At 45.7% G+C, this 13,338-nt stretch overlaps 1 protein-coding gene across 1 annotated transcript in view; it reads right to left on the bottom strand.

Moving 5' to 3' along the window:
* ADAMTS17 (ADAM metallopeptidase with thrombospondin type 1 motif 17) overlaps positions 1 to 13,338 on the bottom strand; it is a 262,300-nt gene that overhangs the window by 106,123 nt on the left and 142,839 nt on the right. Inside the window, exon 13 of the mRNA XM_026648360.2 lies at positions 4,579 to 4,745. Within this exon, the coding sequence (XP_026504145.1) occupies positions 4,579 to 4,745 (167 nt within the window). The remainder of the gene's footprint in view (positions 1 to 4,578; positions 4,746 to 13,338) is intronic.

The raw sequence follows: 13,338 nt of genomic DNA on the forward strand, positions 1-13,338 counted from the left end.
CGGCATCTGTTATTTTGCTTCCTTGAAAAGAGCTTGTGAAACGTTCTAAACGGTTTATGGACGACGGCTGCTTCCGCGGAAGGAAAAACAGGGGTATTTTTTTTTTGACTATATGTATATTTATTCAAAAAAACCTAACAGTGCAAATAGCTCAAGAGCTCTTCTGTTATCGCATTATCCCCCGCCAAATGGGAGACAGGCTGCCCTGAGGATGAGAGAGCTTCACCCAGGCTTCTGCAGGAAGTCATGTTAGTGATTCAATGGGTGACATTTTCCCTATTCATCAGCATTCAAACTGTTCTCCAGCACAGCATCTAGGGTGCACCAGCGTGAGCCCAGCCTAGCATCTAGGTTGCACCAGGATCCTAGGGTGCCATCTGTTGTAAGAAACATAAATCCGAGGATCTGACTGTAACAGCAACCGTTAGTCAGTGGATACTGGCACCCATGTCAGCTGAGGCCAGGAAATAAAGTTCAGTCTCCCCCCAGTGCTCCTGTGTGTCACACCCAGGATTACCAAACACCTGTGATCAATCGAGAACACACAGCTCTTTCCTTCACTTTCCGTCCCACGCTGCTTTGTAATGTTCCCATGCCTGAAGTAAACAGGTGCCAGGTTCCACAGGTTGCCTTCACTGAGGGTAAAAACGGTTCCTGTATATACGGCTTGGAAAGCAATTTGGAACCTGTCCAGATGAACGTAACTGCGGTTTTCACTGCTTCTGCACAACAGCCCTGTATCTCTGGGGCTCTATCAGCTTCTTTTTTAAACTACAAATTATAAAGGACTTTGGGCCAAGTTCATCTCTGCTGTAACTTCATTGAAAGTAACAGAGTTACGCCACGGACCACTTTGACCCCGTGCATTAAGCACCGAGTGAGTAAAAACGGCAAGGAATCCTGTGATTTGTATGTAGCATTGGATGTGAAGCTTCCTCAGTGAAGTAGTAGAGAGTGAGTAACCACATGTGGTGTCAACACATTAACGCACCTTAAGAGCTAAGATCAATTCTCAGAGAAAACTTCCCGTCAGCCTGCAATGCTCATGAGAATGGGAGATTCACAGACGAGCCATTTGCAGAGAGACCATGCCAAGAGCAGAAGGGTTTGGACTGCATAATGCAGAGCAGCTGATGGGAATTGGATTATTCTGGATGGAAGAGGGAAATGGAAGTGGTGGGTGGCCAGGAAGGGCGGTAAACCGCACAGTGAAATTGTTAAGCAGGTTCTCGCTTCTGCGAGAGACTAAAGGAGGGAAGTTGTACACGCGTATCGAGCAGAAAGAAGCGAAAAGCCAAGGCTGCTGGACCAATACTTTTAGCGATGTGGAGGTGGGAGGAGAACTGAGCTAAGGAAGAGGTAGGGAGTAGTGGTAGGATGATATTAATTAATAATGGGCACCTGTCAATCAGCCTCCTGGGTGCCAAAATCATCATCATCAGGGTGGCCAAGGTCCTGGAGGGAACGGGGGATGAGGCAATAGTCTAGTGGAGCCCCGAGAGGGATTTAAGTAGGAGGCCCTGCAAACCAAACTACACGAGGCAGTTACATGAAGAAAGGCACTTCTGGGGCGGAGTTCTTAGAATGACTGTTAATATCTGAACTGGGTCTAAGGCAAAAAGGTTCAAAACTGGATGAGCGTCTGAAAAATTGGTGTATACACACGAATTGTTGGCTTTAATGGCACTCCAGTGCGGGTTGTGTATTTGCTAGTTTTTAGGAACAAATGAGGCCTATACAAGTGGGATGGGCTCCATCTGCACAGACAGGGCATGCATACACTAGTAATGGGGAGCTCTGTTTGTGGGAGTGGTGGAGATTAAAGTAGCAGACAAGGGAGGAGGAGACATCAAGGAGCCATACTGCAGCCAGCAAAAAGGAAGAAAGCTAAAATAAACAGAGAGGTGGGCAAGGCAGAGAGAGAGACAGTCTAAACCTGTACAGGGAAGACTCGGGAACAGGAACTGAATACCTGGAGGGCGAACAGCTTTCAGCCCAGCAGTAACAAACCAAAGCAAAATTCCTAGGGGACCCTGAGTTAACAAGTACAGGTGGAAGGAGATGTTTCTCTGAAACTTTTAGGTAGTGACAGAGTGACATCTGGGAATTTGTATCCAGCCCTGAGCAATGGAAAACATTATAGAAATGGGGAAGATACTGAACAGCCGTGAGAGCAGAATGAATGGGGACTGGAACATGTCCTACTTGTTTAGGAATGGTCTTAGCATCCAATGCAAGAGCAATTGAAGGAAAGAAACAGACAGACAGACAGACACACTACAGACCTGATCCAAGGCCCACTAGAGAATCCAAGTGATTTTAATGGGCACTGGATTGGGACCTACAGGAATTAAGGTGAGAGAGTCGGTAATAAACAAAAACTCTCAAGGGCAGGAACAGGAGGACCAGGATAGGGCTAGGAGATGCACAGAGGTTAGACACGTCGTTATAAGAGAAGCTATTGAAGAGAATCATTTCTTACTCAAAGAAGTGGGGATGCGCTTCAAGAAGAATTCTTCCATAATCCCGGACCTGAGAAGTCCCTAGGTAGGGCCCGATTCTGCAAAGTGCTGGGTGCTGTTCAGGAGGATCTGCACCTCCTGCAAGATCAGGACTCCAACTAGCCAGTACAGCTTTGGAAACCCTGGAACAGCATCTGCCATTCCCCTACTAACTAGAGGGTTTGCAATCCCCTGTCACCTCTGCCCTCTTTAGGTGGTTGCTTGATAGCTGGGCTGGGCAGTCACAGGTCTCATTTTCAAGTGGTGATACCCAGAAGTACCTGTTCTCCCCCCCCCTCCCCAATCACCGGTGTTTTCCTTGCCTTCTTTTGTGAGAAGAGGGGACTTGCAATATGTTTCTGATGCACAATAATGTTAATATAATTAGGCAGCTTTCAGCTAGAAAAGGGTTTTAAAAAAATAATTAATAAATGGGGGGTCCAGATGAGACCTTCAAAATCAATCAAGTGGAGGTAGGTGCCCAAATCCCATGGAATTTCAATAGTTTTTGGGCATCTACCTCAGTTAGAGTCACTGGAAAACTGCTGCCTAATTGTGTAATCATTTTTAAACAAACCCCACTGGGGCTGGGTGTGAGCATCTCTTACTTATGCAAAAGAAATAAAGCACAGAATGTTTATATTATTCACTATGGCCCAAACTAAGTCCTGGCATAAATGTTTGCAATTCCTTTGGAACTGCTGACACCAGAGCTGACTGTGGTCCACAGCGAATAATACAGCACATTTCTGCAGACTTGTTTTGCATAAGTAACGTTATGTGCTGGGATAACATGAAGGTAGTTTGCTGTTGTTGGCTTTGATGAGAAATGAGCCAAGACTGAAATATGTGAGCTGATGTCCAGCGTTAACCTTTTCTACCCACTGCAGTCCTCTCAGCTGTGCGGTGGGGGAGGCCTGGCTTTCAGCTGAGGGACTGCTATCACAGAAACAGCTCGGCAGCATTGCTTTCCGGGCAGGACAGACCAAATTTTGCACAAACATCCCTTTTCCTGGTGGTACAGCAAGCAGTCCTGGGGGCCTCTAAGCACTGGAGCACCGTGCATCAGACCTGATTTGTTGGGTGCTAACGTCTGAAGGGGACAGAAGCTGCCAGATGTGTACGGGTACACAGCAGCTGCAGGTGTAATTTGCAGGTTGGAGAGATGGACGCACGCTAGCTTTGATCAAACTAGTGCACTATAAATAACAGCGTGGCTGCGGCACAGGCTAGCCACCCAAGTACATACCCTGGGTCTCAGCTGGGATTGTACTCAGGGGGCTACCACTGCTATTTTTAGCACACTAACTCGGTCAAAACTAGCGCATCTTGTCTATGCGAGCTGGAAATAAGGAGCTGCAGTACAGACATACACTCAGTCTTGATCAAAAGCCCTGCTCTGCACCATTTCAGTACGACCAGGAGAGGATCAGCCCACACGAATGTGGCCTTGTACATTTATCAGCAGATGGTGATAACAGGGGCCTGTTTCTCTGGAAACCAGCTTAGTGAATCTCATCTTTCATAGAACCTCATCATTTCAGAATGACTTTTCAAGTCCACCCAAGCAAGTATCAAGACTTCGCCAAGGAAAATTGTTTCGGAATAATGACAAATTTAAATACAAGTAGATGTACAAACGTGCTGAAGCGGGCAAGGAATCATGCAAGTAACATCCCAAGGTGAAGCCTCCTCCTTGCTTTCAGTTCCAGATTTTGCTTCTATTTCCTCATGTTAAAAATGATCAGAAAGCTCCAATTCCCATGCTACCTGCCTGTTCAGATGGGGACATTTTAATGAGAGCCTGGGAGAGGTTATGGAACTCAAGGGCTGTAGTTACATCCCAAGGCTGGCTGTAGAACTGGCCTGCCCAACCGATCTTGTTGAGAGGCTAAAAACAAGGGAGACAAGATGGTCATGAGAATCAGGAATTCCCTTTAACTGCCCTCCAGATCTACCCTCTGGGGATAACTCCACAGCGGTCTCTGCTGACAAATGGGGGATCAATCGAGACGGGCCGAAAAACCACGGGGAAAAAAAAGTGGTGAGGAACTATATAGAAAGTTGGTGAATTTACCATCAATGATGACAGCTGTCAAGAGGCTTTTCTTCTTGTTGGTATATCTGTCATGAGACTGGCATTGCTGGTCCCTGAAGCTAGGCGCTCCTTTAGGGCAGGGTAAATTTTCACACACTGTGTGTTCCACACTGGCTCCCCGGCAGTTCTTGCCTCCCGGCCCAGGGCTAGAATGGGGAAGACAGACCAGTTATCAAGTGGGAGAGGCACAGGTATTTACAGGTACATTGTTGCTTATCTTTCTCTGTCCAAAGCAACTACTCTAAGCTAATAGATTGCGCCATTCCCCTCAGAGATCCCAACTGCACACATACTTACTGTCGGCCAAATTCTGCCCTCGGATATTCAAGTAGCTCCCACTGAAGGCAACACAAGCTTTGAGAGCACATCTGAAGACAGAATTTAGCTCTGTGTTGCACATCTAACTGACTCATCAGAAACAGCCATTTGGAAACAAAGATTAAAGCCAGGGCTTTGGAGATATGTGCTCTGTAGGCATAAATATAATGCTGTCCATACTATAAGTATTTTGGATGAGATGTAAAACCAAGATGCTAGTCCATTGTGGTCATTAATAGCCCACATGTCAGCTGGTGGGCTTGTTGGTGGAGGATGATCAGCCCGTGCCTCAGTGTGATGCTTCACAGGGGTAGCCACGATTGTGAGGCACCTCTCTACCACCTGCCCTTCATAAATAAAACATCTTAGAAACACAAAGGAGGATTTCTGAAGCCCATGTTATAATACATACATTTATCACATCCTTTCTGAAGTCTCATTTCTTTCTCTTTTAAGCACTTTTCCCCTTGAGAAACAGGGAATCAAAATATACAGCAAGAACAGTATGGCTGGTGCTATGCCATGTGATCACAAAGAGAAGATACATTGAAACACAACAAATATCTCTCTGTATTTCTTTTCCCCAATCCCCACACTTCTCAGGACAGATTTTTCGCCCATTCTCCCACCAATTTGGAACAAATGTAACAATTTTTATTTTCAGCATAAAAGTAGTCTTTTCTAATGTCCATTTCCTCATTGAAAAAAATATTACAGGTGAGCCGGCCCTCAGTTCCTTCTCCAACCAAACATCCCTAAAGGCCCGAACGCAAAAGGATAGGAGGGCAGGTAGTGGAACACCCATAGAGGGATATAGCTTGAAGAACAGCAGTTATTGCACAAGTGAGCAACCTCTTCTCCTTAGAGTAGCACCCCTATGGGTGCGCCACTTCCGGTGACTTCCGAGCAGTATTCCCAGATGGAGGCGGGAGCTTCAGAACGAAGTCCAGAACTGAAGACAGTACTGCAGAACCAAGTGCCATCTCTGCTCGGACAGCATGGATTAAGGCGTAAATGTTTCGAAAAGGAATGTACTGAAGCCTGTGTAGTGGCCTGGCATATTTCAGATACTGGTACAGTCTTCTGTAATGTTGTAGATCGGGTGAGTCAATTATTTTTTTCAAGATCCAAATTTCTTGGTCAAGGTATAGTCAAGATCCAAACTCCAGAGAAAATAATAAAAAAACAACAACAATAATAAGTAAATAAAAAGATTTTGGGGGTCTATTCAAAAGCATCTGGCGGTCTGCCATAGATGTTGCTGAGATCTAGTTGAATGTGCTTTCCGCCCTTTGGGGCGGATGAATGCCTGCAGCATCATAACAAGTGAAAATACATCCAGATATCCTCTGGATAGTCTCTCGGTAGAGATCAAGGACCCCTGTGGATCTTTCCACAAAGGAAATGAAGCTCTGAGGTGACTTCCTAAACTGCTTGGTTATATCTAAGTAGGAGGCCAATTCTCTTCTAACATCCAGGTACGTAAATAAGATTCCTGTAGAGAACGATGTGGCTTTGCGATAAACACTGATGAATGGATTGATTAAGGTGGAAATCTGATAGAACCTTAGGTAAGAATTTAGGGTGGGGATGAAAAGAAACCTTGTTCTTAAAAAACACCATAAAGGGGGCGGAATCTACCACCAAGGCTCCAATCTCCCTAATGCTACAGGCTGATGTGATGGCAACTAAAAAAGCCACCTTTATGGATAAATGCAACAGAAAACAGACTGCCCTTGGTTCGAATGGAGGTATCATAAGGTAAGAGTACCAGGCTGAAGTTGCAGTTTAGGGCAGAGTTTCTCATCTGTGGACAGAGAATCCCCAAACCCTTAATAAACAAGGACAATACCAAAAAAGCAAATATGGAGAATACTTCTACTGGAGGTGAAAGGCTGATATTGTGGCCAAATGGACCTTAATCAAACTAACGGATAACCCTACAGGTAATCCTACAGGTAATCCAGGATGATTGAGAGTGGCACCGGAGGCAGTGACAACAACGCCAGTGGAAGAATCTCTTCCATTTCTGCAGGTAAGTAGTGCAGATTGATCTTTTCCTACTATTCAATAACACCTGTTTTACTTCCAAAGAGCAGGAGGAATGTAACCCCATGAACCATCTAGGAGCCATGCCCTGAGGTGGAAAACTGCTAGGTTGGGATGAAACACCCGACCAGCATCCTGTAACAGGAGATGAGGAATGGTCGGGAGCTCAAACAACACTTGGACAACTAGGTGAAGCAGGTAAGGATACCAAACTTATCTCGGCCAGGTCAGCACTATAAGGATAATTCTGACTCTGTCCTGTCTGATCGTGTTAATCTCCCTTAATATCAGCGGTGTTGGAGAAACACATAGAACAGACCCTTCTTCCAAGCTAGAAGGAAGGTGTCTCTTAAGGAGTGGTGGCCCAGACCTGCTCTTGAACCGAAAAGGGGTCACTTTCTATTCCTGAAGATAGCAAAGACATCCACCTAGGGCAGTCCGCATTTTAGGAATATGCTGTGGAGAATTTGGGTGTCTAGCTCCCATTCATAATCCTGGGAGAAGTGTCTGCTGAGGACATTGGCTGTGGTGTTCTGTATGCCTGGGAGGTAGACTGCTGAAATTTGGATCTGATGAGCTATGCACCGATTCCATATAGTTTCATGGCTTCGGAGCACAGAGCGGGGGATCCTGCTCGCTGATATAGAACATGGAGACTATGTTGTCTATCATGACCCTGATTGATTTGCCACTGATAAGGGGGTGGAAAAGAAGGCAAGCATTCCTGACAGTGGTCTTATAAACTCTTGAAAAACAAACACTTATCTCCCCAGTGATATTGTGACATTGTAGATTCTGTCACCAGAGCAATGACCTTAACTAGCATCTGCTTGTTGGGGACACTTCCGGTCTAGCACAGACATGTGAGAGGGAGCAGATGCACTGGGACTGACTCAGAATTGTTCTGGGAAGACTTGTGTTTGGAGCTTTAAACTCTTTAAACATATACTGGGTGCTGCAGACACTCAGCCCTGGTGACTAGAAACATTAAGCGGAGTTTCTTACTACAGGAATCTCACCTTCACATATTAACTTGGTTTCAGCAAACTCTATTCTGTAAAGTAACAGAGAAAAAGATGGGGTGTGTGTGAGAAAGAAAGAAAGAAAGAAAGAAAGAAAGAAAGAAAGAAAGAAAGAGTGTGTGTATGTATGTGATAGAACTTATAGCAGTAGTAAGCCAGACACAGCAGGACATGTATTTACTGTACTCTTAACAGTGGTTCTGGCTTTAATCTTAAAATTTCATTAACACGTGAGACACTTTATGCATTCACTGCTAGGAATTTAAAGACAGCAGCTCTTATTATGGACATTATAATATAGTAAGGGCTAGATCCACTAAAGTACTGAGCATCTCCTAGGCTTCCCCAAATCCAAACGAAGTTAGTGGGAGTTGAGGGAGGTTATCACCTTGCAGAATTAGGGACTAAGACAAGCATGCTGTATGGCTGAATGTAACTGGCAGCATGGGCCTGCCCCTCTAATTATGGAATAAAATGAATGTGCCTCCCACAATGGAGTGGCTCCTGTAACAACAGGTGTCTCCAAAGCACGCATCAGGGGAGGAAAGCATGGATGAGCCCTTTGGTTTTGGACAAATATGAAATATATTTGTATTGTCTATGTAATGTACTGTTTATAACACATGCAAATATCTTTCTCTACCCACACAAGCACATATAGTGACTGTGCCAATATCACACCATACGTGTGTGCAGATATACACATATATATCTGTGTATGTACACACACACATATTTATATACGAGGCCCCGTCACTTGTTAGGAATATCCAACTGAACATTGCTCAGGGCCTGATTTTGGATACACCACATACAATTATATCCTACACACAAAATGTACATGCACACACACATTTCAAAGTCTGCTTTTTAATATAGACTCTCTGCAAGGTGACTTATCTGTAACATCACAGTGATGCCAGGTTAGATCCACAAATCAACTTTGAGAATGTAACCTGGATCTGGATCCAAATTTTGTCAGTTCAGCCCATCTCTAATAAAACTCTTTGGCGTTCACAACATTGGTTTCACAACATTCTCAGGTCATTACAAGACATCAGTAGGCTAAGAAAGGTGAAATTCGAAGCACAATGGAGCTTGTAAAGATGTTTTCAAAAAATATTACTATATTAACACTTGTTGCTGAGAACAGAAAGGTTACCCACAGTCTAATTTAATCTAGTCCAGTGGTTCCCAAACTGGGGTTCAGGAACCCCTGGGGGTTCGCGAAATGTTACAGGGGGTTCTCAGGAAAAAATTCTCTAATGGCGGTCAGAGATGTCCCTAGGGATCCTGGGCAGCATGGGGCCAGCAGCCTGGTGCCCCTGGACTTCCAAGAGCTAAGCAGATCAAAGCAAGCATTGCTATCACACTGAGGAGATTTAAACTTCAAGATTCCTTATAAGAAATGGAAAGGGAGGTGGATATTTTTTGCTGTTTTTAAAATTATATAGGCAGCTAGTATTGTTTTTAAAATTATTATGAACAATTTTAAGCTTTTTTGTAACGTGCATTGTTTGCCTGGACTGCTCAAGACCTGAATGCTTGTGTAGGAGGAACTCTTTGAGTTAGCTTCTTAAATGCCTTCATGCTGTTTCACATCTGAAACATAGGAGCCTTGTCTTATAACAGGCTTATTCAAAGTGATACAAGCTACAAAGGTGAGATCTTGGAAGAGTGTTGCCGTTTTCATAATGCAATAAAAATACTGTAATGATAACTAATAATTAATAACAAATAGTGTGTAATAAGCATGTCATAAAAACAAATTTTATATTTCCAAGATCACTGCTTTTATAATTTATACTCAGGTAGAGGAGAAAATGCCTTAAAATATTCATTTTTAGGAGGGGTTCGAGAGACTTGACATTTAGTGAAAGGGGTTCACAGGTTGTTAAAGTTTGGGAACCACTGATCTAGTCTGATCTACCAGTATACAGAACTAATGTGTCTTACGTACATGCTGTTGGTAAACCAAACAAAATGCAGATTCTGCAATGAAAATCCGTCTACAACTTGTATCTGTTAAACAGCATTATGTTTGGTTTAATAACCTGGAACTACTTCCTACCTGATCTGGTTCTAAAAAAAAAAAAAGTCTATATAGGGGGCTCACACTCCACAGTAATGGGGCTAAGTAGAACCCATGTTTGTTTATGTGCTGAGGTTTGTTTGTTCCTCTTGAGGTAGGAAATACAGTACCCAGGTATATATAATCCAGGAATTCATGTCCTTTATTTATAACTGAATTATGCTCTGATTCTAAAAATACAACTCCATTGGCATATGCACACAGGACACTGGGGGTTTTCACTGCTGAACATTAAAAAAAAAAACCCAGCGATGATCATACAGGCATATCCCTTCCTACTTCTCTGCAAATTATTTTCATGTGTTTGCTGAGTGCTTCCCTTTTCCTGCTTATCACAGTTTGTGACACTGTGGCCATGACATTTCTACCTCTCCAGACAGATTTTGTGCAGCCCTTGTAACTGGCCAAGGGAAGTGAGGGTCCAGCTGCTCTAGGGGCTGAAGAGGCTCAAGGTGTAATTTAGACAGTCTTAGGGGTCCGTCAAAGTTATAATAGCAGGGCTGCCATACAGGCTTCTGCACGGCATGCTGTAAACCTGTTCTGCTGTGCCCCCAATGCACCTACACCAGATCTTGGTGGTCTTCCATAGTGCCTGAACTGAGAGCTGGAACTGGGGCTTTTAGGACTCTGTTATGCCACTCCACCCTTTTAGGTGGCCTAAAGGGGCTGGAGCAGAGGTAAAGATCACTCCCTGACTCTAATTCAGCCTTGCTTTTTGATCCTCCGGCCCACAAAGGCACTCCGAGCTTTGGGCAAGAATGCAAGACAGCAGAGCTCTAAAATTAGACCGCGCAGCCTGGGTAACAATGCCCTATCATGCAATCAGTCATAGGTAATTTCTGCAAACAGTCACACAAATTGTAGAAGGCAAAAGCCAAATCAAGCAAGTAAAGCAACTGGTTTAAAAAAATACTGTGTCCCCCATTGGCTCAAATGTCAGCTGGCAGGAACATGAACACACGCACGCGCACACACAAAATAAATCTCCTAGCCAATATTTTTTTGGACAGTGAATAAACCAGCTGCAGAAGACCACGGGATGCAGCCAGGAATATAAAGTGACAGAAGATCACATGTGTGTCCCCCACCAAGAATGTATAAGAGCAAAAGAATTTTCAAATCAACATGCAATCTTGGAGACTGCAAACTCTGTAATTTAATGAGTGAGACAATGAACGGGTTTAGGTTTGGTCAGCAGGGGCGGCTCTAGGCACCAGCAAAGCAAGCACGTGCTTGGGGCAGCCCATTTGCAGGGGTGCCAGGGATCCAGCATGGGAGCTGAGAACCAACAGGGGACCCTGGGAGCTGTAGTTCCTTGGTTAGCTCCCTGCCTATAGAGCCAGCCCTGGAGCAGGGAAAGAACTACATTTCCCAGCAATTCCCTTGGCCACTACCAACAGGAAAGAGGGGGAGGGAGGGAGGTAGCTGAGACCTCATGCTGCAGCCTGCCCTGAATGGAGAGCTGCACTGTGAGTAGGGATACCATATTTTAACATTAAAAAAATAGGACACTCCACAGGGAGGGAGGGTAGCCCCACCCTGCCACCATCCACTCCCTCCGACTGCCCCCCACAGAAACCCCAACCCATCCAACCCCCCCTGCTCCCGTCCCCTGATCACCCCTGCCCCTAACTGCCCCCCAGGACCCCACCCCCCATCTAAGCCTCCCTTCTCCTTGTCCTCGATTGCCCCCTCCTGAGATGACCCCCCCCAACTTCCGCCCTAGGACCCCACCCCCTACCTGTTCCCTGACAAACCCCGGGGACTCCCATGCCTATCCAGCCACTGCCTGTCCCCTGACTGCCCCCCCCAAACTCCTGACCCATCTAACCCCCCCTTCTCCCTGCCCCTGACTGCCCCCCCGAACCTCCGCCCCATCCAACCCCCCAGCCACCCTACCGCGCCACTCAGACCAGCGTATCTGGCACCGCGCAGCACCAGACACGCTGCTGCATACATGCTGCCGTGCTCCCCCGCAAAGCCACAGCCCCCCCCCCAGCACCTGCCTTCCAGATTTGAACACCTCAAAATTCAGGAGTGCTCAAGCTCAGTTTGGGCAGCTGTTACTTCATTTCTCCCAAATCAAATATACTGATCCACTGTAACTTGCTGTAGAAAAAGTAGGATAAAATTGAGCAAGAAATGCTTCCCAGTGGTTATTAGGACTGGAATTGCTATTTTCAACAGCCATTGCCTTTTTTGTTTGTTTGTTTGTTTGTTTGTGTAAAAGGAAGACAGTGATATTGCATTGGCAAATTCCCCATAGAAAGAAAGAGTGGAACAAAAGAATAATAAAGGCACCTCAACTTTTCCTCATTTATGTAGGACAGTCTTCTAATATGCATCCAGATATCCTCCAGTCACACAAGCTGAAAATTGTTCCACTTTACTGCAGTTCTGTAACCATATGGGAACCAATCCTGTCTGTGTTCTGTGCACATCTAAAATTCCTGCTGAATGACCCGCCCTGGGAGGGAGTTACTAGTGACCCAGGGCTGCGGCGGAAGGAGGGTGCAGGTTGGGGGGGGAGAGAGCCCAGGGCTGGGGCGGCAGGAGGTGTGTGTGGGGGGCAATGGTGGGGAGGAATGAGGGAGCCCAGAGCTGGGGCGGCAGGGGGTGTGGGTGGGGGGGGGGAGAGCCCAGGGCTGGGGCAGCAGGGGGGTGCGGTGAGGAGCCCAGGGCTGGGACAGGGGGGCAGCCAAATTTTTTTTTGCTTGGGGCGGCAAAAAAAACCTAGAGCCGGCCCTGTTGGTCAGCAGTATGGTTAAGGAGAGTTTCAAGTCAGCTTCAACTGATAACAAAGAAGTCACATTGGTTTCTTGTTCAATAAAAAGGGAACAGGTAAAATCAAGCCTGGACTTTACAGAAATGCAATTACAACTCAGCATCACTTCTCTGAAGCGATTGTCTTGCTCTCCATGATCTCAGGTTTCATTTAAAAAAAAATGCTGTCCTGGTTGTGAAGAAGCCCTCTAAAACAGGGATCAGCAACCTTTGGCACACAGCCCACCAGGGTAAGTCCCCTGGCGGGCCGCGGGCCCAAGGTTGCCGATCCCTGCTCTAAAATATGAACAGACTGTAACTGATGCAGAATTTACTCTGCAGAGCGCTTACAACAATAGCTATGCCAGCTGCCCCACTCCTCTCAGTGAGGGGTTATGATTCAGACACCCAGCGACGATCATTTAAATGGCAACACTGTTAATTGTTTCATCCCTCATACACGTAAGGAGAGGGAGGGTCACAGATCTGCACCAC

This window comes from Terrapene carolina, unplaced genomic scaffold (genome assembly GCF_002925995.2).
Source record: "Terrapene carolina triunguis isolate 2854851 unplaced genomic scaffold, T_m_triunguis-2.0 Scaffold67, whole genome shotgun sequence".
Lineage (NCBI taxonomy): Eukaryota > Metazoa > Chordata > Testudines > Emydidae > Terrapene > Terrapene triunguis.